The 23,114-nt window shown below is 46.7% G+C and overlaps 1 protein-coding gene across 1 annotated transcript in view; it reads left to right on the forward strand.

Moving 5' to 3' along the window:
* AHCYL2 (adenosylhomocysteinase like 2) overlaps positions 1-23,114 on the forward strand; it is a 205,250-nt gene that overhangs the window by 147,400 nt on the left and 34,736 nt on the right. The window contains exon 8 of the mRNA XM_082256714.1: positions 19,969-20,085. Within this exon, the coding sequence (XP_082112840.1) occupies positions 19,969-20,085 (117 nt within the window). The remainder of the gene's footprint in view (positions 1-19,968; positions 20,086-23,114) is intronic.

The raw sequence follows: 23,114 nt of genomic DNA on the forward strand, positions 1-23,114 counted from the left end.
TTAATCCACCTGTTCGATGTTAACGCTCTGTCACTGTGCATCGCTTTGCGAGGGGTCTTTGAGGGTTAAAAGTAGACAGCCAACATAGTGAAGTTCATTTGAGAAAGTTTAATTGCGCATAAAAGATATTACTTAATATCTACTTCAAGTAATATCTTTTATGCCCAATTAAACTTTATCCTATTATTAGGATTATAAACGATTGCCATATTAATTTTATTATATTTTCACCTGTTTTTCTACCGCTAGTGCTGCTGATATCTTTCAGATTTTTTAGCCACTTCCTGCACATCATTGATTTGGACCAGCTTTCGTTACATTAAAGTGTTAAAGCATATGCAACTAAAGTCTTTAGGTATAGATCTACTTTAACTGAAATCTCATTTTCTCTTTTGTTCATTGACTGACACAGCTCCTGATCATCTTAACCATTGGGTTATACTGCCCCCTACAGGAGTAGGACACTAGGCAGAAAAAGTCTGGCTACACCTATGGGCAGTCCCAGGGGGTATACTCCCTCTCTCTGCTATAGATACTCAGTTTTTTTTTTTCTGCCTAGTCAGGTGTAAGGACCTAGTTCCTTGCTGGGATCTCTGGTCCTGGCAATTTTCTTCTTTTTAGACAATTTTTTTCTCCTTTTTTTTTTTTTCCTGTAAGATCTACAATCAACTGCCGAACTGGGCGACGGGCTGGATAATCTAGATCCAGTGGTCACCCCAGTCTGGCCAGCTAGTGTGCGCAGACTAGGTCGGCCGCGACATAGCCCCACCGAACAGAGACTGGCCTTGCGAGGTCGCATACGACCGGGTCTCGGCCCGGGTCACAGCGTTCCTCCTGGCCGACAGCCTCCCCATTCTGATGGCGAGGGGTTCTGTTTGGAATGGTGCCTGTCTGGTTCCTGGTATGGTGAGTAGCTGTCCCCCCTCTCCCCCTGGAGGGTTTTGGGGTGGACGTGGAACGGTCGGACCCTCGGGTTCCCCTCCTTCCTGTCATGCACCCCCCTTTATCTGTCCACCCCCCCCCATCCTACCCCCTTCCCCCCCTACTTAGGCTGGGGCTGTGTGGGTGGTCTGGCCACCTCCTGGGGTGGGGGCAGGGTGCTATGCCGGGGGGGTTGGGGGCAGCGACTGGACGATCGGCTATGAGGAGGGGTCGTATCTGGTGGGGTCTTTTACCAGGGCCCTCCATCCTGCCTGGGCCTATCCTTGAGGCCTACTGATCCCTCCTGGATCCCTGGAAGCCTTGTGGTGCCGCCATTTTCTTGTAGCCTGCGTGCTTCAATGCACAGCGGCCATGTTTGTGTAGTCCAGCGGGCATTTTGTGTTGGTTTGCCATTGAAAATAGCGGCGGCTATGTTAGTGGAGCCCTCTGGGTGGCGATTTCAGTGGTGGGAGCCCTTGCTCATCCCCTTGTCCTGACACCTGGACATTTTTGTTTCCTAAACGCTGCTCGTGCAGTGCAGATTCTCCTGGTTTCTGCTGGGTGGTGAGTCTGGTGGGGTCCTCTCTCTCGAGAATCGATTGGTGCTCTGTGACTGGCAACTGGGTGGTGCTGCCAGAGCGTTGGGAGGATGCGGCTGCAATGGAGGCGCAGGTTCCCTTTGGCACTCATGAGCCACCCAGAGTGGCAAAGGAGTTCCCTTTCCCTTCCTATTTTGACAGAATTGTCACTGAAGAGTGGGGGCGACCAAATTGTCCCCTTGAGATCCCTAAGCAAGTTGCTAGGCGATACCCCTATGAGGGGTTTCTTCCTAAGAAGTGGACTGTTCCACCGGTGGTGGACCCTCCCATTTCCAAATTAAGCAAGGCAACCATGATTCCGGTTGAAGAGTCCCTTGCCAATATTCACTATTGCCCTTGTGCCTAAGACTCTGACTGAGTGGGCTAAGCTTTTATGCCGTGACCTGGAGGCGGGGTGAGGTAGCTCTCCCCTGCCTTTGCTTAGCTGGCAGACCAGCTGGTCTAGGGGCTGCAGTTTATCTGTGATGCCACTTTGCATGCAGCTCCCCTAGTGGCTTGGCTCTCTATTTCGGCGGTGGTCCTTCAACGTTTCTTTTGGCTCAAATGCTGGTCTGCGGACCAGACTTTCTAAAATGGCCTTGACTGTGCTTTCATTTCAAAGAGATCGACTATATCAGAGAGAGGGAGTATACCCCCCCCTGGGGGACTGCCCATAGGCATAGCCAGACTTTTTTTTTTTTTTCTGCCTAATGTCCTACTCCTGTAGGGGGTGGTATAACCCATTGGTTAATAAGATCAAAAGCTGTGTCCATCAATGAACATCAGCAAAATGGATTTTATCATGAGTCAAAAATCCCATTTGACAGAGTAGGTAATTTTTTTTTTTTTTTTGAACAGCGAAATGTAGTTATAGGTGGGTTTTACTGCTGCCTACAGAACAATTTTTTTTCTTCCGTCAAGATTCCTGTGACATTGCTACTGAGATGGTCTCTTTATGCAGCTATCCGGGTCAGCCTTTACTGTGCCTGATTTTGGAATGCTGTACCCTAACCCGGCTGGGCTGGATGATTGCAGGTGTTAGCCTGCAAAGAGTTCTGCATTGTAATGCTTTCCAAATCCGAGTGGGCTGTGTAAGTTATCGGCAGAACTTTGTCCAGAGTCATTGGCGTCACACCTGGGGCTGTGCTGTCTTCTCAGAAGACTCACATTGTGAGTAGACCATATGGGTCAAGCACTCAGGATTTTTATGGACAGTTTGTGTCCTTAAGTGCCCAAATAGTCAGACTGCCCCTGGCAGCAACAACTTGGTCACCCCGGTTGGGGGCTGGGCCCACCGGGATGCCCAGGACCCCTACATGTGTATGGGTTGTCTCCCCACCTGATGGTGGCCCTCTTTTCTAGTGTCCAATTGCCTTAAGGTACAAGCCTATAACCCAGGGTCTGTGAATACTTTGCCCGTGTCCTGTACTCTACTGCCACATATGGAATTTAAAGCAAGTCGAAATTGTCCCCCCCCCCCCCCCCCCCATACTTGCTGTAAAATCCATTTCTCTTTCGTTTATTGACGGATACAGCTCCAGAATCTTAACCATTGGGTTATGCTGCCCCCTACAGGAGTAGGACACTGCTATAGGCATTCAGTTTTTTTTTTTTCTGCCTAGTCAGGAGTAAGGACCTGTTCCTTGCTGGGATCTCTGGTCCTTGCATTTTTTTCTTTTTTAAATAGAATTTTTCCTTTTTATCATTTTCTGTTCCTGAGAACTACAATCAACTGCTGTACTGGGCGACAGACTGGATATTCTAGATCCTGAAGGTCTCCCCAGTCCGGCCAGCGAACGCATGCAGGCCTCAGCTCCACACTAAATAGGCTGCGATATTGCCCCACTGGACGGGGGCTGGCCTGCGAGTTAAACATCTTGCGAGGACCCATACGTCCTGGTTGCGGCCTGAGTTGCAACATTCCTCCTGGCTGACAGCACCCCCATTCAGGTGGAGAAGTGTTCTGTCCGGAGCGGTGCCCACCCGGTTCCACGGTATGGCAAGTAATCATCCCCCCTTGCGGATTTTCGGGTGGATAAGGGCCCCTGCCTGGGGCGGTGGGATGCCCGGCGGGTTCCCCTTTTCCCCAGCCCCTCAAGGGTCACCGTGGGTCTTCTGTACACCCCCCCCCCAAGCTGGCTTTTGCCATGTGCTATGAAGCGGGGCTTCCTTTGGGGTTGCTGCAAACTATTCTCTCCGTGTGCACACTGGGGGTTACAACAGGGTCCGTCACCACCCTGGGGGTTAGTGACCTGGTCAAGGGGGTCCTAAGGGCTCCCGATTGTTGTGTTGGGCTGGGGTAGTAGATGGGCTCACATCCATGGGTCCACGCCGCATGCAGCTGGGCCCGGCCGAAAATTTAGGCCGCAGCTTTGCTGCATGCTGTGTTGGAGTGAAAAATTGAAAACCCCAAAAACTAGTGGGATTAATATAGCGCTTGCTAATAATCGTTCAGGGGTGAGCAATTACTTGTTCATACCCTGGATAATAAAATTGGCAATCAAGTGGTATAAAAAAATATAAATATATAACTTTGTGTATAGGTCACACAGCTAAGTGGTAGTAAACCAGTGATGTTCACAGTTAGTATACATAAATAGAAATACACATCAACCTTAAATACTTTGGTTAACATAAAGTGCAGAAATAGTGCCAAAATTAGTGCAAAAAATGTCCCAATAAACAGTTCATAAGTGACTTTGTGCATGGGTAGAAATTTTCAGTGCCAGGTAAAGGAAAGTGCAAGTGCTTAGTGTTGGGTCCTCCAGTAGTCCAACTGCTGGTAAGTTGGGCGTGACTTGAAATAATGGGGGTTTGCACTCACCAGAGGTAGTGGGTCTTAAATACCTTATGGTAGAAAGACCTTTTGGGCTTGTGGCTTCCTGAGCCTGGGAGGTGACTGCTGGGCCTTGTAGTTCCCTGTGGTCTGGGATCGCTCCCTTGGGTATAATCGATCCTCCAGGTTGGATATTTAGGGAAAAATAAAAGTGCTCCAATAGTGCAGTACCATTAAAAAGTAGCTTTTATTGAATAGTGCTAATGAATAGTACAAAAAAGTTTAAAATCGGCTGCTGCGGATGTTGCCTGTGAATGGAGAGTGGTGACTACTGGCTTGCGCTCCACCAGGCTTCCCAGAGTGTGCAGCGTGCGTATTTCTATTTATGTATACTAACTGTAAACCTCACTGGTTTAGACCCCGTTCACACTGGGGCGACCTGGTCGCCTGACAGGTCGCCGTAGGTCGCCTGCCATAGAGAAGCTGTGGACCCGTTCTAATAGGAGCGACACAAGTCTTAGAAAAAGGGTCCCGAGCTTCTTTGGGGCGACCCGGAGCGACATGCATTGACTTCAATGTTATGAAGTCCGTGCCGGCCGCTCCGAGGTCGCGGTGCGAGCTGCGCACCGCGACCTGTGAGGTCGCCCCAGCAAGTCGGATCGCCCCAGTGTGAACGGGGTCTTACTACCACTTAGCTGTGTGACCTATACACAGTTATATATTTATATTTATATTTTTTTATACCACTTGATTGCCAATTTTATTTTCTCTATCGCTCATTGACAGACGTAGTCTTCTTGATTCTCAAGAGCTGGGTTATGTTGTCTCCGCAGGAGTAGGACTAGGCAGAATGACAAAACGTTCTGGCTCCACCCTAGGGGGCAGTCCCTGAGGGTATATCCTCCCTCTCTCTGCTACAGGGAATCAGTTTTTTTCTGTCTAGTCAGGAGTAAGGACCTAAGTTCCTTGCTGGGATCTTTTGGTCCTGGCAAGACTTTTTTTCTTTAAGAAAAAGACATTTTTAGGTAGTTTTCTCCAGTGTTTTTTTCCTGTGAGATCTTCAAGCAAAAATGCCGGACTGGGCGACACTTGTGGTCACCCCAGCCGGCCTACGAGCGCGTGCAGACCAGGCATTGCGCTTGGTCGGCCGCGACATATTCAAGTAAGTATGCGGGGCCGGGCGACGGGCTGGATGTGAGATCCAGTGGTCACCCCGGTTTCTGCCTAAAAGCGCGTGCAGACCAGTGCGCTGAGTCGGCCGCGACGGAGTCCCAGTAAAGGGACTGACTTTGCGAGTTAAAAGCTCGCTTGGACGCCAGGACCAGAGAGTCGAGGCGTCCACAAACCCCCACCTCGGTGGAGAGGGTATTATGAAGAGAGGGTGCCTGTCGGTTCGGTATGGTGAGTAAAACGTTCCCTTTTTTCCTCATTTATGAGGCAGTATATATTATGGGCCCCTCCATATATGGTCAGTATATATCTGACACTTACAAGTCCCCCTTGTAATACAGCATGTGTTTGTGGGAAGTGGACTTGGTTCAAGAGCTAACACTCTACCCAGCAGACTGTAACATTACAGCAAACATAGGAGGTATAATCCTACCTTATGTGCAGTGTATCTCTGTAGATCCATATGTCACCTCTCAGCAGAGTGCAGGTGGATGTGCTGGGAAGACGATATCGGCGGTCCGCCGCCATTTTTCCGTAGACCGAATGCATGTATGTCCTCAGGTCACGCCGGCCGCCATGTTTTTGGAGTCTTATGTCTCTTCTATGGGGGCGGCCATGTTTTGTGAGCCCAGCTTCCTCGTGGAGGGCTGGGAACGCCGGAAGGCGTACACAGGGGGCGGAGCCACGCCTTCTGCCCGGGAAAAAGCAAACAGCTCCTTCCAGTCTGTGTAAGACAGACGCTGGCTGCAGTTTGTTGGAAACTGCACTGCATCGGTTGGTGAGCCTTGGGGGTCCCTCTCTCTCTCTCTGGGATCGAGAAGCAGGTACTCTGAGGGGCGCTATTGCGCTAGGGGGAGACACACAAAAAAAAAAAATTAAAAAAAAAAAAAAAAAGTTTTTTTGTTTATTGCTGGCAAAAGTGTCCTGTATTAACATGGACCCTGCCACTCATGTATCTCCTCCGGATCCCCTCGAGGGGTCTGCGGGATCCTCCAGCACCCCATTGACAATTGAATCTTTGTCAGCCATTATGGAAACTTTTGTGTCCCGGGTGGAAGTGGCTTGTCAGGGACAGGGCGCAAGAAAGCGACCCCCGCCTAACCCCTTATTATCTGAAACCTCGGATTCAGACTCTGAGCCTATTTCTGCAGTTGCAGGTACTTCATCTGGTATTGGTGTCTCGGGTCCTGTCTCTTCAGACAGTGAGGAGGATGTTTCGGCATCTGCCATAGCCCGAGAGGAAGCGTTGGTAAACGCACTCATTGTATCTGTTCAAGAGACTTTAAGGTTACAGGGTATTCCATCAGAAATAGCTGAAACTGAGATCCCTTTTGGGACTAAAAAGCGCATCAAAGTGGCAAAGGTTTTTCCATTGCCCAAATGTTTTGGCAATCCAATCGATGAAGAATGGCGTCTGCCAAAACGCACTTTTAATATTTCCAAACGCATTGACAGGCGTTATCCGTTTGAGGAAACCCTTATTAAGAAATGGACAGAACCACCTGTGGTGGATTCACCAATTGCTAGATTGAATAAAGCCACGGTTATTCCTTTAGAAGACGCTCCGTCTTTTAAAGATCCAGTGGATCGCAAGATAGAAGCTATGTCTCGCACCATGTTTTCCTTGATTGGATCAGCTTTCAGGCCAATAATTGCTATTGGTCTGGTTTCGCAGGCTGTAACTGAATGGACCAAGTGGTTACGCCGGGACTTAGAAGAAGTCCCTCAGGCGGTATCAGATTTGTTGGAGCAAATGATACAGGGGTTACAGTTTGTATGTGATGCGGCGTTAGACGCCACTCCATTAATGGCGCGAGCATCAGTCTCAGCAGTGGTTCTCAGGCGTACACTGTGGCTAAAAGGTTGGATAGCCGACCAAGGTTCCAAAAAAGCATTGGCTAATATCCCCTTTTCAGGAGAACGTCTATTTGGAGCCAACTTAGATGAGATCATTAAGGATCTCACCGGTGGAAAAAGCACCTTTTTACCGCAAAATTTTAAAGGTAGAGGAACTCGTCAAAGACGAGGGCCTTCTTTTTCTGCTCACAAGAGGTTTTTTCGTCCAGCGGGTGAAAAAACGAAGTCCTCCAAGGTTCCTACAGGAGGCATCAGGGGTCGTTGGTCGGGCAAGCAAAAGCCCGCCCCCTCCAGACCTGAAGATAAACCATCCAAAGCCTGAAGGTGCGCCCCCACCCATAACTGGGGTGGGGGGACGTCTTCGCCGGTTCCCGGATCCATGGCTTTCCAGAATCCCGGACAAATGGGTTTGCGAAGTCATAAAGTCAGGGTACAAGATCGAGTTTCGATCTCTCCCACCGGCGCGATTCTTCCCTTCCAATATCCGACTATCTCCGGATCGTCTAGAAGATCTGCCGAGAGCAGTCACAGATCTACTACAACAAGGAGTGGTAGTCCACGTTCCTTGGACAGAACGGTTTCAAGGGTTTTATTCAAACCTGTTTACAATACCCAGGAAAGAGGGCAAAGTGCGTCCAATTCTGGACTTAAGAGCACTCAATTCTTTCGTCAACATAAGAAGATTCAGAATGGAGTCCATTCGCACGGTAGCAGCCTTCCTGCATCCAGGGGATGTCCTAGCGTCCATAGACATCAAGGACGCCTATCTTCACATTCCCATTTTCGCAGGACATCAGCGTTTTCTACGCTTTTCCGTAGAGGAGAACCACTATCAGTTTGTGGCGTTACCTTTCGGTCTCGCCACGGCTCCGCGGGTCTTCACAAAAGTGTTGGCCCCAATGTTGGCACTTCTGCGCCAAAGAGGTATATCGATTCTAGGTTACCTAGACGATCTTCTGCTTCATGCAGAGTCTCCTCAGACCTTGCTACAAAACATAGAAATTACTATGATTTCTTTACAGGAATTCGGGTGGCTGGTGAACCAGCAAAAGTCCTTTTCTGGTTCCCACCCAGAGGCTCGAATATCTGGGTCTAATTCTAGACACAGTCAGGACAAGAGTGTTTCTTCCGGTAGGGAAACTTCGAAAGATTCAATCAGCAGTCCAGTTGTTACTGTCCAACAACTGGTCTTCCCTTCGGACTTGCATGAGGGTTCTGGGGTTGATGGTGGCTTCCTTCGAAGCAGTCCCATTTGCCCAGTCCCATACCCGAATTCTTCAGCAAGAGATTCTCCTCAGATGGAATCGGAATCCGGAATCCCTGGACAATCAGATACGATTGAGCAAACAGACCAGAGAGTCTCTGGTTTGGTGGCTTCGGTCTCCAATGCTCAGCCAGGGAAAGTCATTTCTGCCAATATATTGGACGATAGTGACCACGGATGCCAGTCTATCCGGATGGGGAGGAATTCTCGGTCAATTATCTGCCCAGGGACTTTGGTCCCCGGAAGAATCCAGATTACCGATAAATGTATTGGAACTGAGAGCGATCAGACTTTGTCCGATTCACTGGACCGAGCAGCTCCAGGGCAGCCCGGTTCGGATCCAGTCGGACAATGCCACGGCCGTGGCTTATGTCAATCACCAGGGGGGCACCAAGAGTGTCCGAGCGGCCAAAGAAGTGGCTTGCATTCTTCGCTGGGCGGAACGATTTGTTCCAGCAATCTCTGCGGTGTTCATTCCGGGGGTGGAGAATTGGCAGGCAGATTATCTCAGCCGTCAGACCCTGGATCAGGGGGAATGGTCCCTCCATCCAGACGTTTTCCACCAGTTGTGCCTACGGTGGGGCACCCCGGATGTGGATCTGTTGGCATCACGATTCAACAGGAAAGTTCAGAGATTCGTGGCTCGCTCCCGCGATCCTCTAGCAGAAACCGCAGACGCACTGATCGCCCCGTGGGGGCAATACCAGCTAATATATGCCTTCCCTCCTCTCGCGTTACTGCCAAGACTTCTTCGCAGGGTAGAGGAGGAAGGAATCCCAGTAATCCTGGTAGCTCCGGACTGGCCTCGTCGAGCTTGGTACGCCGACATGGTCAGACTGGTGGCGGACGTCCCGTGGAGACTTCCTCTCAGAGAGGATCTACTGTCTCAGGGACCGATCTTCCATCCTGCTTTACGATCGCTGGCTTTAACGGCCTGGCTATTGAGACCCAGGTGCTGAAGGACAAAGGTTTGTCAGCTTCAGTTATTCCTACTCTAGTTGAAGCAAGGAAAGCGACTTCCAGAAAGATTTATCATCGCACATGGAAGTCCTACATTGCATGGTGTGAACCTTTGGGGTTCCGTCCTCGGTCTTATTCGATTAGTCGAATATTGGCTTTTCTGCAACAAGGGGTTGAGCAGAAACTGGCCTTGAGTACTATCAAGGGTCAGGTCTCAGCATTAGCCATCTTCTTTCAGAAGCCTTTGGCTACTCATTCCTTGGTGCGGAATTTCATCCAGGGGGTGCGACATCTGGCTCCGCCAGTGCACGCGCCGTTACCCCCCTGGGATCTTAATTTAGTGTTGTCGGTTCTTCAGAAACCTCCCTTTGAAGATATTAGGGAGATTCCTCTACCCACGTTGTCCCAGAAGGTGGCCTTCTTGGTGGCTATTACTTCTGCACGCAGGGTGTCAGAACTGGCCGCATTATCTTGTCGTTCACCATATCTGGTGGTTCATAGAGATAAGGTGGTTCTTCGTCCGAATCCATCCTTCCTACCAAAAGTAGTTTCAGAATTTCATCTGAATGAAGAAATTGTATTACCTTCCCTGTGTCCTAAGCCCAGTCATCCTCGGGAATTTGCTTTGCACTCCTTGGATGTGGTCCGGGCGATCAGGGTATACTTGAAAACGACAGACTCGTTTCGCAAGACGGATTCACTTTTTGTGATCCCAGATGGACCCAAAAAGGGGTTGCCTGCATCTGCCGCGACCATTTCCAGATGGATCAGACAGACGGTAGTGCAGGCTTATTCTATTAAGGGTCGGGAGCCCCCGTTCCCTGTTAAGGCGCACTCCACTCGGGCACTTAGTGCGTCATGGGCCTTTCGCCATCAGGCGTCAGTGGTCCAGGTGTGCAAGGCGGCTACCTGGTCGTCGGTGCATACCTTCTCAAAACATTATAAAGTTGATGTAATGGCATCGTCTGATGCCTCATTTGGCCGCAAGGTTTTGCAGGCCGCAATTTGAGGAGACCAGTGGTCTACCTCGAGGGTTTTTTTCCGTTGGAAAATTTTTTCTTTAGTCTCATTCTTTGTTTATAATGAGCCTTTAAAACTTCTAGTTTGGCACCGGTTGGGCCTACTAGATTGGATTTGATTTTGTCAATCCCACCCCTCATTTGTGGCACTGCTTCTGGATGTCCCAGCTCTTGAGAATCAAGAAGACTACGTCTGTCAATGAGCGATAGAGAAAAATGGATTTTTGTAAGAACTTACCGTAAAATCCTTTTCTCTTAAGCTCATTGACAGACGTAGTACCCGCCCCTCTATCATTGAGTTGGGTTGGGTTAATTTCTCTGTACTGCTTTAAACAGAACTGATTCCCTGTAGCAGAGAGAGGGAGGATATACCCTCAGGGACTGCCCCCTAGGGTGGAGCCAGAACGTTTTGTCATTCTGCCTAGTCCTACTCCTGCGGAGACAACATAACCCAGCTCTTGAGAATCAAGAAGACTACGTCTGTCAATGAGCTTAAGAGAAAAGGATTTTACGGTAAGTTCTTACAAAAATCCATTTATCCAGGGTATGAACAAGTAATTGCTCACCCCTGAATGATTATTAGCCAGCGCTATATTAATCCCACTAGTTTTTGGGGTTTTCAATTTTTAACTAATTTTTCTATCCTATAGCAGCTGCTTTCACTACCCCTTACCCACCTTATTTTATTTATTTAACCCACCCATCCCCAGATAGGACATCCATAGGCGCGAGGGATATACACCTATTGGAGTATATATCTTTACTACATGCTGTGTTGGAGGCCCCATTAAGGGTGGCTGAAGCATCCGCCCTCTCCCCCGTTGTCCCTGAAATTTAGGCCACAGCTCACGGTCGAGTGGGCGGCCCCTGTGAGTGTCCTGTAGCCACCCGCCTTCCTTTGGATGGGATCTGTGTGGCTGGGCCTTCACAAAAATTTAGGCTGCAGCCTACTAGGCCATGAAGCCAGCTTGTGGCATTCCTTGGAAGTGGGGGTGGTCACCTTTTTAATGACAGCATGCCGCCATTATTGCGTAGGGCATTTGTGCTGCAAACCATTTGGATACCTTGGCTTCCTGTCATAGCAGGTGGTTCCCTTTAAGGGGGCAATTTATTTTCATGCGGGCCTCTATGAAGGGGCTCAGAGGGCAACCCCCCCCTTTTTGTTTTTTTCACGGGGTCTAGTAGGTGGTTTATTCGTGGCCCTGGGTCGGGGTCCCCTTGCGGGATCGCAGTCGGAATCCCTCAACTGCCTGTTTTGTGTCTGTATAATGGAAAAAAATGAATTTCTTGCGAATGGAGTTGCTGTTGCTGCATTGGAGTTGTTGGTCCTTTTTTTTTTAGTACCTCAGGCCCCCTGAGGCAGCAAGGGTGTCCCCCCTTCTGCTACTTGACAATGTTGCAAAACAGTGGTGTTGTCCAAATCGCACTTGTTTTGGTTTGTGTGGTGTCCTTCAGAGGATTCCCTGCTTGCAAGAGGGTGGTCCCATCTATAATGGACAACCAGTTTCTAGGTTGCCTGAATCTTCCTTACGCCTGGTTGTTGAGCCCTCACTTTTTACAGCTCCGACTCATAGGAGGGCGAAGGCTCCAGCCGGGCATATGTTCATTATGGCTGGTTCGGCACTTAGGCCAGTATTTACTATTGCCCTGTTGTCGCAAACTCGAACAAGTGGGCTGAACTTTTATGCCTGGGACCTAGAGGTGGGAGTCATTTTCCCTGCCTTTGCAGAGGTGGTGGACTGGTTGGTCCAGGGGCTACATTTTATTTCCTGTGATTCCCCTTTTTTCTGTGGCTCACTTAGGCTGGATGTATTAGCAGCGGTCTTTCGGCGTGTTGTTTTTGCTGAAATGCTGGTCTGCTGACCAGACTTCTTATAATGCCTTATCTAATATAATTTTGTGGGGGTCATCTCTTTGGAGCGGCCCTGAATGGCTTCAAGGATTTCTCAGGGGGGCATAATTCTTTCCTTCTGCAGGCAACAGACATTGACCCCCGTCATAGACATGGCCCATTCTTCTCGGCTCATAAGATTGTTTGTCATCTCTTAGGATCTCAAGACAAGCAGCCCTTCTGGGCCTCTACTGGAGGTTTCAAGAGGACCTTGTCTGACTATCCATGAGCAGGCTCTCCAGACCTGTGGACGGGCTCCCTCAGCATGAAGGGGCGCCCTCACCCATATCTGGGGTGGGGGGATGTCGACCACTGGTCCCTGGATCTGTGGACCTCCCTAGTATAGGACAAAGGTTCCACAAAGTGTTTCCTTCTGGCTACAAGATTGCGTTTTGGTCTATCTAACAGATTCTTTCCCCCGACCTGCTTTGTCCTCAGACCACTTAGGGGGTCTCTTGGGGCAGTGCGAGACTTGTTACTGCTCCAAAACAAATTTTGATGCTGTAGCACTTATCTCTTGCGCTCAGAGATGGGCCGCCTATCCAACCTATTCAAAGGTGGTATCCCATGGAACTCACACTTAGCTTCCCACTTGGCCACATCCTTGCTGTCCTTTAAAACTGGGGGTGTCTGTAGGCACTAAAATAAAAAAACAGAGGGCGCACTGGCCTAGCGGATTATCATCAATAATAGGCTTTATCAAATGTAAGTACATATACTCACAAACAAATGTTTAACAAGGCACATCAATTCGAACATCTGGAACAATCTGTATCACGTTGATAGGTACAATGTCCTTGATAGATGGCTAACATGTTTCAAAGCTTAGCCTCTTCTGGCTCTGAGGAAGGGGCTAAGCCTCCAAATGCGTCAGTTACAATGTCCTCAATAGATGATGGCTATCAACGTGTAAGATTGTGCCAGATGTTCAGATTTGATGTGCCTTTTTAAACGTTTGTGAGTATATGTACTTAAATTTAATAAAGCCTATTATTGACGATAGTGCGCTAGGCCGGTGCGCCCTCGGTTTGTTTTCTGATTCTTGTTACTGCAAGGGGTGATTATCCCGGTTCCGATTTTGGAACAATTTCAGGGTTTTTTCAACCGGTTTACAGTCCCTAGGGAAGTAGGGAAGGTATGTCTAATCCTGGACCTCAAGGCTTTAACCGCTTTGCACTAATACAGAAGTTTCGAATGGAATCCATTCGTACAATATTGGCATCCCTATATCTGGGGGATCTTCTCGCTCCTATCGATATTAAGGATGCTTATCTTCATATTCCATTATATGCCAGTCATGCAGTTCTTTGCTAAAGTATTCGGCCCCCTTGAACTTTGCAACCTTTTGCCACATTTCAGGCTTCAAACATAAAGATATAAAACTGTAATTTTTTGTGAAGAATCAACAAGTGGGACACAATCATGAAGTGGAACGAAATTTATTGGATATTTCAAACTTTTTTAACAAATAAAAAACTGAAAAATTGGGCGTGCAAAATTATTCAGCCCCCTTAAGTTAATACTTTTTGTAGCGCCACCTTTTGCTGCGATTACAGCTGTAAGTCGCTTGGGGTATGTCTCTATCAGTTTTGCCCATCGGGAGACTGACATTTTTGCCCATTCCTCCTTGCAAAACAGCTTGAGCTAGTGAGGTTGGATGGAGAGCGTTTGTGAACAGCAGTTTTCAGTTCTTTCCACAGATTCTCGTTTGGATTCAGGTCTGGACTTTGACTTGGCCATTCTAACACCTGGATATGTTTGTGAACCATTCCATTGTAGATTTTGCTTTGTTTTGGATCATTGTCTTGCTGGAAGACAAATCTCCGTCCCAGTCTCGGGTGTTTTGCAGACTCCATCAGGTTTTCTTCCAGAATGGTCCTGTATTTGGCTCCATCCATCTTCCCATCAATTTTAACCATCTTCCCTTTCTTGCTGAAGAAAAGCAGGCCCAAACCATGATGCTGCCACCACCATGTTTGACAGTGGGGATGGTGTGTTCAGGGTGATGAGCTGTGTTGCTTTTACGCCAAACATAACATTTTGCATTGTTGCCAAAAAGTTTGATTTTTGTTTCATCTGACCAGAGCACCTTCTTCCACATGTTGGTGTGTCTCACAGGTGGCTTGTGGCAAACTTTAAACAACACTTTTTTATGGATATCTTTAAGAAATGGCTTTCTTCTTGCCACTCTTCCATAAAGGCCAGATTTGTGCAGTATACGACTGATTGTTGTCCTATGGACAGAGTCTCCCACCTTAGCTGTAGATCTCTGCAGTTCATCCAGAGTGATCATGGGCCTCTTGGCTGCATCTCTGATCAGCCTTCTCCTTGTATGAGCTGAAAGTTTAGAGGGACGGCCAGGTCTTCGTAGATTTGCAGTGGTCTGATACTCCTTCCATTTCAATATCGCTTGCACAGTGCTCCTTGGGATGTTTAAAGCTTGGGAAATCTTTTTGTATCCAAATCCGGCTTTAAACTTCTCCACAACTGTATCTCGGACCTACCTGATGTGTTCCTTGTTCCTCATGATGCTCTCTGCGCTTTAAACTGACCACTGAGACTATCACAGTGCAGGTGCATTTATACGGAGACTTGATTACACACAGGTGGATTCTATTTATCATCATTAGTCATTTAGGACAATAAACAAAGAATAATAGTAGCGCTTGAAACAGTGTTAAAAAAGACTCTAAAATAAACCATAAAGAGTCCCCCAAGATGTCACTCTGGTAAGTGTTGAACTCCTCCCAGCATATGGAGAATAGTCCTGTAAAGTTATTCACTGTTGGTGCATCAAAACATCCATCCCCTGAGAATCCGAAACTCCAACAATTCACAAACCGCAAATCATTCGTGTAGTTCAACAGGGTCACCAGTATTCCACCACCAAGTGCAGGGGGGCAATAAGAAATGGCCACTCACCAGATCACGTTGCTCACTTACTCTCATAAGTGAGCACACCTCGCATATAATCAATGCCCACGAGTAGAGATCAGCAAGGGTTAAATCCAAGATTGGTTCAGTGGTTCTCTTCCTCTCATGCTCCCATGTGCGTGGAAAACAAAAAACATTCCCCACTAGTGCAATATGTCTGATAAGGTTTTATTCAAAAAATACATTAAAAGTCATTTAGGTCAACATTGAATCATTCAGAGATCCTCACTGAACTTCTGGAGAGAGTTTGCTGCACTGAAAGTAAAGGGTCTGAATAATTTTGCTTGCCCAATTTTTCAGTTTTTTATTTGTTTACAAAGTTTGAAATATCCAATAAATTTCGTTCCACTTCATGATTGTGTCCCACTTGTTGATTCTTCACAAAAAATTTGTTTTATATCTGTTTGAAGCCTGAAATGTGGCAAAAGGTCGCAAAGTTCAATGGGGGCCGAATACTTTCGCAAGGCACTGTAAGTATTTCCTTTATTTTGCTATTCGCAGTGAGTTGTAGCGTTAGCCCTTGGCCTCACTTCCGCTTTTCGGACCTTCATGACCGCGTTGGCCCAGGTGCTGGCCTTGTTGCGTCAGCAGGGGATCGCGGTACTGAGGTACCTGGATAAGCATCTTCATGCGAACAGTGTACCCGACATTTCCGATGGACTACGGGGAAAGTATTCTGCAAACTCTGAAGGAGTCCGGTGGGATTCTGGTTTTCAGAAGTCTGTTGTGGTTCCGTCCACCAAGTTGGACTGCCTGGGCCGGTCTGTGGTCTTGACCTCAGCGGCTCAGCCAGAGTGTCTTGCATCTGGACAAACTTCTGAAATTGCAGGATGCAATTCTGTTTAGCAGGCGGTCGTTTTTTCTAGACAGTTCCATTCGAGATCTCGGCAAAGGGATTTCTGTCAAATGGGACAAGGTCCACAGTCTCTAGACAACCTAATCCTGTTGAGCTGGGTTACAAGAGTTTCCCTTCATTGGTGGCTTCCTTCTCCGGCAGGACTTTTCTTTCCTTCCTTTAAACTGAACAGTGGTAATCCCCGATGCCAGCCTGTCCGGGCATTCTCGGCACAGATTGTGTTCAGGGGCTCTGGATTCTGGAGTCTGGAGACTGCCAATCAATGTACTGGAACTTCGAGTGTTCCATTTGCGGAGTGATCCTTGTCTAGATCTTTGGACAATCATCTTAGGTGCATCTAATCTACTGTGGCCTATGTCAATCACCAAAGGGGCACAATAAATGTCCTGGTGGCTCGGGAAGTAGCCGGCATACTAAGGTGGGCAGAGCGTTTGTTCGTTCCAGCCCTCTCTGTTGTACACTTTCCTGGAGGGTAAAATTGACAGATTACCTCAGTTGACTGTTGTTGGACCAAGGGGAATGGTCACTTAATCCGAAGGTGTTCTCTTCAGTTGTATCTCCAGTGGAGTATTCCTGAGGTGGGCCTGTTGGCCTCTTGTCCTAACAGTAAGATACAGAGGTACGGTCTCAGGATCCTCTAGTGGACACCTCAGACGCACTAGTGGCTCCCTTGGGTCAGTATTTTCTGATTGCGCCTTCTACCCTCTCAAGCTTCTGCCAAGCCTCCTGCGCAGGATCGGGGCAGAAGGGATCCCAGCCATTTTAGTGGCTCCAGACTGGCCTCACTGGTCTCGGTACTCTGATCTGGCATGGCTAGTCGCCGCTGCTTCTTGGAGACTTCCTTTCGGAGAAGATCTTTTGGCCCAAGGGCCAATGTTCCATCCTGCTTTCCTGCTTTTTGCATCCTCGCTTTCTTTAACCACTTTACCACCGGAGGATTTTGCTGTCTTCCGTCCAGGCCACTTTTTGCGATTCGGCGCTGTGCGACTTTAACTGACAATTGCGCGGTCGTGCGACGCCGTACCCAAACGAAATTTACGTCCTTTTTTTTTCGCACAAACAGATTTCTTTTGGTGGTATTTGATCACCTATGCGATTTTTAACTTTTTGCGCTATAAACAAAAAATGCGTTTATTTTGAAAAAATAACAATATTTTTCACTTTTATATGAAATTCCCCCCCAAAAAAATGTAAAAATCAAATTTTTTTAAAATTTTTGGCCAATTTGTTTTCTGCTACCTATGTTTAGTAAAAAAAAAATCACGATAAGTGTATTTTGATTGGTTTGCGCAAAAGTTATTGGGTTTACTAACTACGGGAAAGATTTCTCTTTTTTTTTTTTTTTTTTTTTTTTTTTTTTTTTTTTTTGCGGGACTGCGACATTGCGGCGGACAGATCGGACCCTTGACTGACATTTTTGACACTTTTGGGGGTACCAGTGACATTACTGCAGTAATCAGTGCTATATATATATATATGCACTGTTACTGTAAAAATGACACTGGCAGTGAAGGGGTTAATTTTATTGGAGAGGGAGGGGTTAATGTATGCCTGGTGCTTACTGACGTGGGGGGGGGGGAGGTGACTTTGTGAGACAGGGACAGATCGGATGTCCAGCTATGCTGAACACTCCGATCTGTCACTATGGAGATCCGCCCGCTGTGTTTACACACAGCGGGCGGATCTCCAGACTCGATCCCCGACGATCGGGTAAGAGCAGCGGCGATCGCCGCTGCTCCTCCCCTGGCCTGACTCCCGCTGTGAATGAAAACGGCGCGCCGGCGCCGCCTACAGGGGGAGGAGTCCAGCGACGTAGGTCTACGTCGCTGGACGGGATCGTGGCAAAGTGCCGCAGTAGCCTCCATGTGAGCGGAGGTAAAGTGGTTAATGGGTGCTGAAGGATAGGGGTTGTATGAACCAGGGATTCCCATGCTGTTAAAGGCTATAAAATCTACCTCCTAGGAAGATTTACCATCGCTCCTGTAAGGCGTACATTGCGTGGTGTCAACCCTGTTCCCTTTTGGCATTCCTCGGAGGTGTTGAGCAGCGCCTCGCCTTGGGTACCCTCAAGGGCCAGGTTTTTGGGTGGTTTTCTTTTACCGTCTTTGGCTATGCATTCTTTGGTTCGCACTCTTATTCAGGGTGTTCGCCACTTGGGCTCCCCCAGTACGGTCTCTGTTGCCCCCGTGGGATCTAAATTTCGTGCTTTTGATTCTCCAGTAACCACCTTTCAAAGATATTTGCGAGCTTCTTCTACTTACATTGTCCCAGAAGGTAGCCTTCTTGGTGGCAATTACTTCTGCATGCAGGGTGTCTGAGCTGGCGGCATTGTCTTGTCGTTCACCTTACCTGGTGGCTCACAGAAATAGTGGCGTTTCACCCTTATTAGCCTTTCCTTCCTAAGGTTGTTTCTGGTTTCTATCTGAATGAAGACATTGTGTTGCCTTCCCTGTGTCCTAAGCATCCTAGGGAGATTGCCTTGCACTCTGCATGTGGGTCGGGTGCTCGGGGTATACCTTGCAGCAACCGAGTCGTTTAGGAAATCAGCCTTACTGTTTGTCCTTATGGATGGACCTCGCAAAGGGCTGGTGGCATCTGCACAACCATTTCCAGATGGACAAGACAGACAGTGGGGCAGGTTCCTCCATTCCCTGTTAAGGCGCTTTCTACATAGGCGCTTAGTGCCTCTTGGGTTTTCCATCATCATACGTTGGCGATTCAGGTTTGCAAGGCGGCCACCTGGTCGTCTGTGCGCACTTTCACAAAATTTTATAAAGTGGATGTACTGGCAGCTGCGGATGCTTCTTTTGGCCGCAAGGTTTTGTAGGCCACTGTTTAAGTGGACCTGGTCCTCTTTGATGCTGTATTGTTTTCAGGTGAGCTCCAGTTGTTCCTGGTTGAGCTTCATGTTACCTGGTTGGCCAGGTTTAGCCTTTTGGGAAAAATTTTATGCTGTTTTTTTTCCCACTCCTCATGTTTAACACTGCTGTGGGAGGTCCCAATGGTTAAGAAGATTCTGGAGCTGTGTCTGTCGGTGAACGAAAGAGAAAATGGGATTTTTGTCTTACTGTAAAATCTTAGTCTCTGATGTTCATTGATGGACACAGCACCCACCCCTATATTGAGTTGGGTTATCTTTCTTCTGACAATGCTTGCTACAAAACTGAATGCCTATAGCAGAGTGTGGAAGTATATCCCTTGGGACTGCCCCATAGGTGTGGTAAAGCTTTTTCCTGCCTAGTGTCCTACTCCTGTAGGGGGCAGCATAGCCCAATGGTTAAGATTCTAGAGCTGTGTCTGTCAATGAACTTTAGAGAAAAGGATTTTTACAGTAAGATAAAAATCACATTTTTTGGAGTTCATTGAGGGACACAGGTCATACCCCATATAATCTCAGTTTGTTCTGTTTTGCCATAAAACTGAAGCCTGAGAGTAGGAGGAGTTATAATGGGTTGGCCCAGGTTTTCGGTTTTCTAGGGCCCAATCCTTCTGTAGGCAGGGTAAGGTAAGTTAAAAATCCCTTCCTCTCCACTAGGGCCAGAATATAGGTACCATAGCAGCACTATCGTAAGGAAGTGACCACCATAATTACTAGAGCAAAGGACTGACTGCTACAGTATTCTAGAGCCAGGAAGGCTCCAGAGGAATAAGTCCTGATTATGTATATAGGTGTTTAACTGTGCCTAAAAATGTGAAATTATATTATATTGTACTAACACAATTTTTTTTTTTTTTTTTCCAGCTTGTACCAGTTGTCTAAGGCCGGAAAACTGTGTGTCCCTGCCATGAATGTTAATGACTCTGTTACCAAACAGAAGTTTGACAATTTGTACTGCTGTCGAGAGTCCATCCTAGATGGGTAAGAATTTAATTGGATTTGCAGCAAGTTCAGTTGCAAATGGCAATGCTTTGCTACAACTACAAAAAAAATTGCAGGCCTACCTAACAATTAGAATTGTGTTTTAATTTTTAGTTGAGATTACTGCCTGATTTCCTTTCCATATTTATACAAGAAAAGATGCAGTTACAAGCCGTTACACATTTCCACAGTAAAAAGACCCCTGATACTTAGCGTGGTGAATGTGTCATAACCAGGGTCCCTGTCATTACTCTGTGAAGAAAAAACAATAGTGCTTCATACAAGTTTAAGAGCACACAGTTAAAGTGCACTGCATGCAACTATCTAAATTGAACCATTAAAGCGGTTGTAAACTTTTTTTTTTTTAAACCTACCTGCAAGGCAAAGGCATAATGTGCTAGTATGCATCGCATACTAGTACATCATGTTAAACTTACCTGAAAAAGAAGCGTTCTAGTACATTATGTTAAACTTACCTTAAAAAGAAGCGTTCAACGGCATCCATCTATACCCGGTCTTCCTTCCATGTTTCCAGCTCTGACTGGAATGTGTATTCAAACTGCGCTAACTGAAAAATAGTGATCTGCCAGCACTCCAGGTGTTGTACAAATGTAAAATTAAACAATGAGTGCAGCGCTAATCAACATGTATAAACTTATTAAAATGTGCAAATCATGTGAACAATAGTGAAATAAACAAATCCAAATTATTGCAAAATCAGTCCCAAGTGAGAAAGGTAGCATTCAAATTTTGTAGACGTGATGGTGGATAGTGCAAGAATCCCTACACCAGTAGAGTTAATACAGGCATACCCCGTTTTAAGTACACTCACTTTACGTACACTCGCGAGTACGGACACAGCCTGGTCAGCTTGGCATGGCATTACTCCCAGTTTTTAACATTGGCGTCTATGGGAAATCTTGGTCAGCTTGACATGGCACTACTCCCAAACCATAAGTGACAGGGATACCAAAATTAGGGAGCAATGTGAGGGGACCCAGGACTACAGCATATGCTATTTGTGGCCAGCCAGCTTGCCTAGGAAATGAAAAAAGGTATTGCTTCACTTTAAGTACATTTTCGTTTTACATACATGCTCTGGTCCCATTGTGTACTTAAAAGCGGGGTATGCCTGTATGAATGCGCTCACCGGAGGATATGAACCCAAATTACCATATAGTAAATGGGTCGTATAAAGCTGGTTATAAACTGTCACTAACACTAGATGCTCAAAAAGGGGTGGCTGAGGAGTTTCAACAGAGGATGCCAGGGCTTCCCATAAGGTAGAACGGGGGTCAAGCGGCGGCAGGTCTATGAAAATATAACTCACTGAGCCGAGATCTCCGTGATTTATATTTTCATACACCCACCGCTTTTACATTTAGTAGCCGAGATCAGGGAAGTCACAGGGGTAGGAGCGGAGATGATTTAATGTTGCAGCGAAGATTATGTAATGTACCCGCGGCAACAGCTGATGCGGTGTAACATTACCAAACCCTAAATTCCCCCCTACCCTCCGGAGCTGTGAGCATGCGCAGTGGTAAGCTGCTCAGCTGTTCCATGACGTAGGTGCACAGGAAGTGACGAGGGTAGGGAATTTTCACGAGGTAGGGTTTTTAACGTTACACCGGCGTGCGACCCAAGCCTCAATATCAAATCGGAAGTGACTTCATGATAAGCGTCACTTCCGTAAATGTAGATAAGAGATGGAACGGCAGGAAGTAAATACCCACGGTTCAAAGACCATTAGGGATGAGCCGAACCGCCAATCCAATCACGGCTAAACAAGTACAGGAAGTAGAATGGGTGACGCATACAGAAACATATCTTAATGTTCCGCACCTTGGACCGTGAAAGCCAACAAGTAATTCTTATTAAATAACCGTCAATCCGCATGTCCGCCACTAGATATATAGAGAGATATATATATATATATAACTGAGACACACACACAGGCATATGGCGGGATCAACTTTATGGATGTACATCAATGAAATCTGATACCACATTCCATTATAAAAGGAGAAAAATCCATATGAAAAATAAAAGAATAAAATTCTAAAAAATTCTATAAAAATATAAAATGCAATATAGGAAAAACGAGAACATATATATTAATGTCACAGTTAAAAGGTCATATGACCGCCTCCCTGTCATTCCATTTTCTTACACTTAACTTAATTTCTGAACTTGTTTTATTTTGATTTCTTTGTATGGATTGCATTGGTTGTTACAGACATGGTGAAAATTTAATGTCAATAGCACCTTTAAAAAACAATATACTTACCCAGAAAAATTGTGACTTGTTCCAATACTTATTTACTTTATTTTTGTGTCTGAGATGTTCAAGGTTTAGGCTGTGTTGTGTATCATTTTGACATTTTCAATTCCCTACTGGATGTTTATAGATTTGTGAGGGGTTTAATGCTCTGCAAGTATTTCTTAACTCGTTAGCCTGACAGAGGTGCCCAGTTTCTTTTGCTTTTTAAGATATGCATGCGCTGAAGGATTGGACTGTGAGAACATATGGGGCTTTTCTGGAAAAGATAGTACATCTAGATCTGACATGGGAGATAGTTATTTCTTTCCAGTGCAAGCTAGGAGTCAGTTTGTGGAAATCTTCCAGTATGAGGTAGAACATGATTTGATGCAGCTGAAAACAAAGAAGAGAAGGCAGCCATTTTACACTGAAAGAGATTTGGTTATTAGAGACACTACAGATAAAAGGGGGTGCAGTCATGGTCCCTAATGTCCAGGGTTTGGCAATTGAAAGATATTGAAGTATATAGGACATTGAGGGCGGACCCAACAGCACTCTTCCAGAGAGCATTAGTTGACATTGCGTATGGTAAGAGCTGGGGCTTCATAGTAAAAATAGGCAAGTCAAATTTCCTGTATGTGAATTCACCGATAATCCCTGTCTTCCATCATTTTAACAAAATCTGTAAATCTGGAGTTCCTTCTGAAGTGCAACTCATAATATCGGGTATTAGTCCTTTAGTGGAGAAACTGGGAGAATGGATGAACAC

This window comes from Pelophylax lessonae (genome assembly GCF_965119305.1).
Source record: "Pelophylax lessonae genome assembly, chromosome: 4".
NCBI classification, from domain to species: Eukaryota; Metazoa; Chordata; class Amphibia; order Anura; family Ranidae; genus Pelophylax; species Pelophylax lessonae.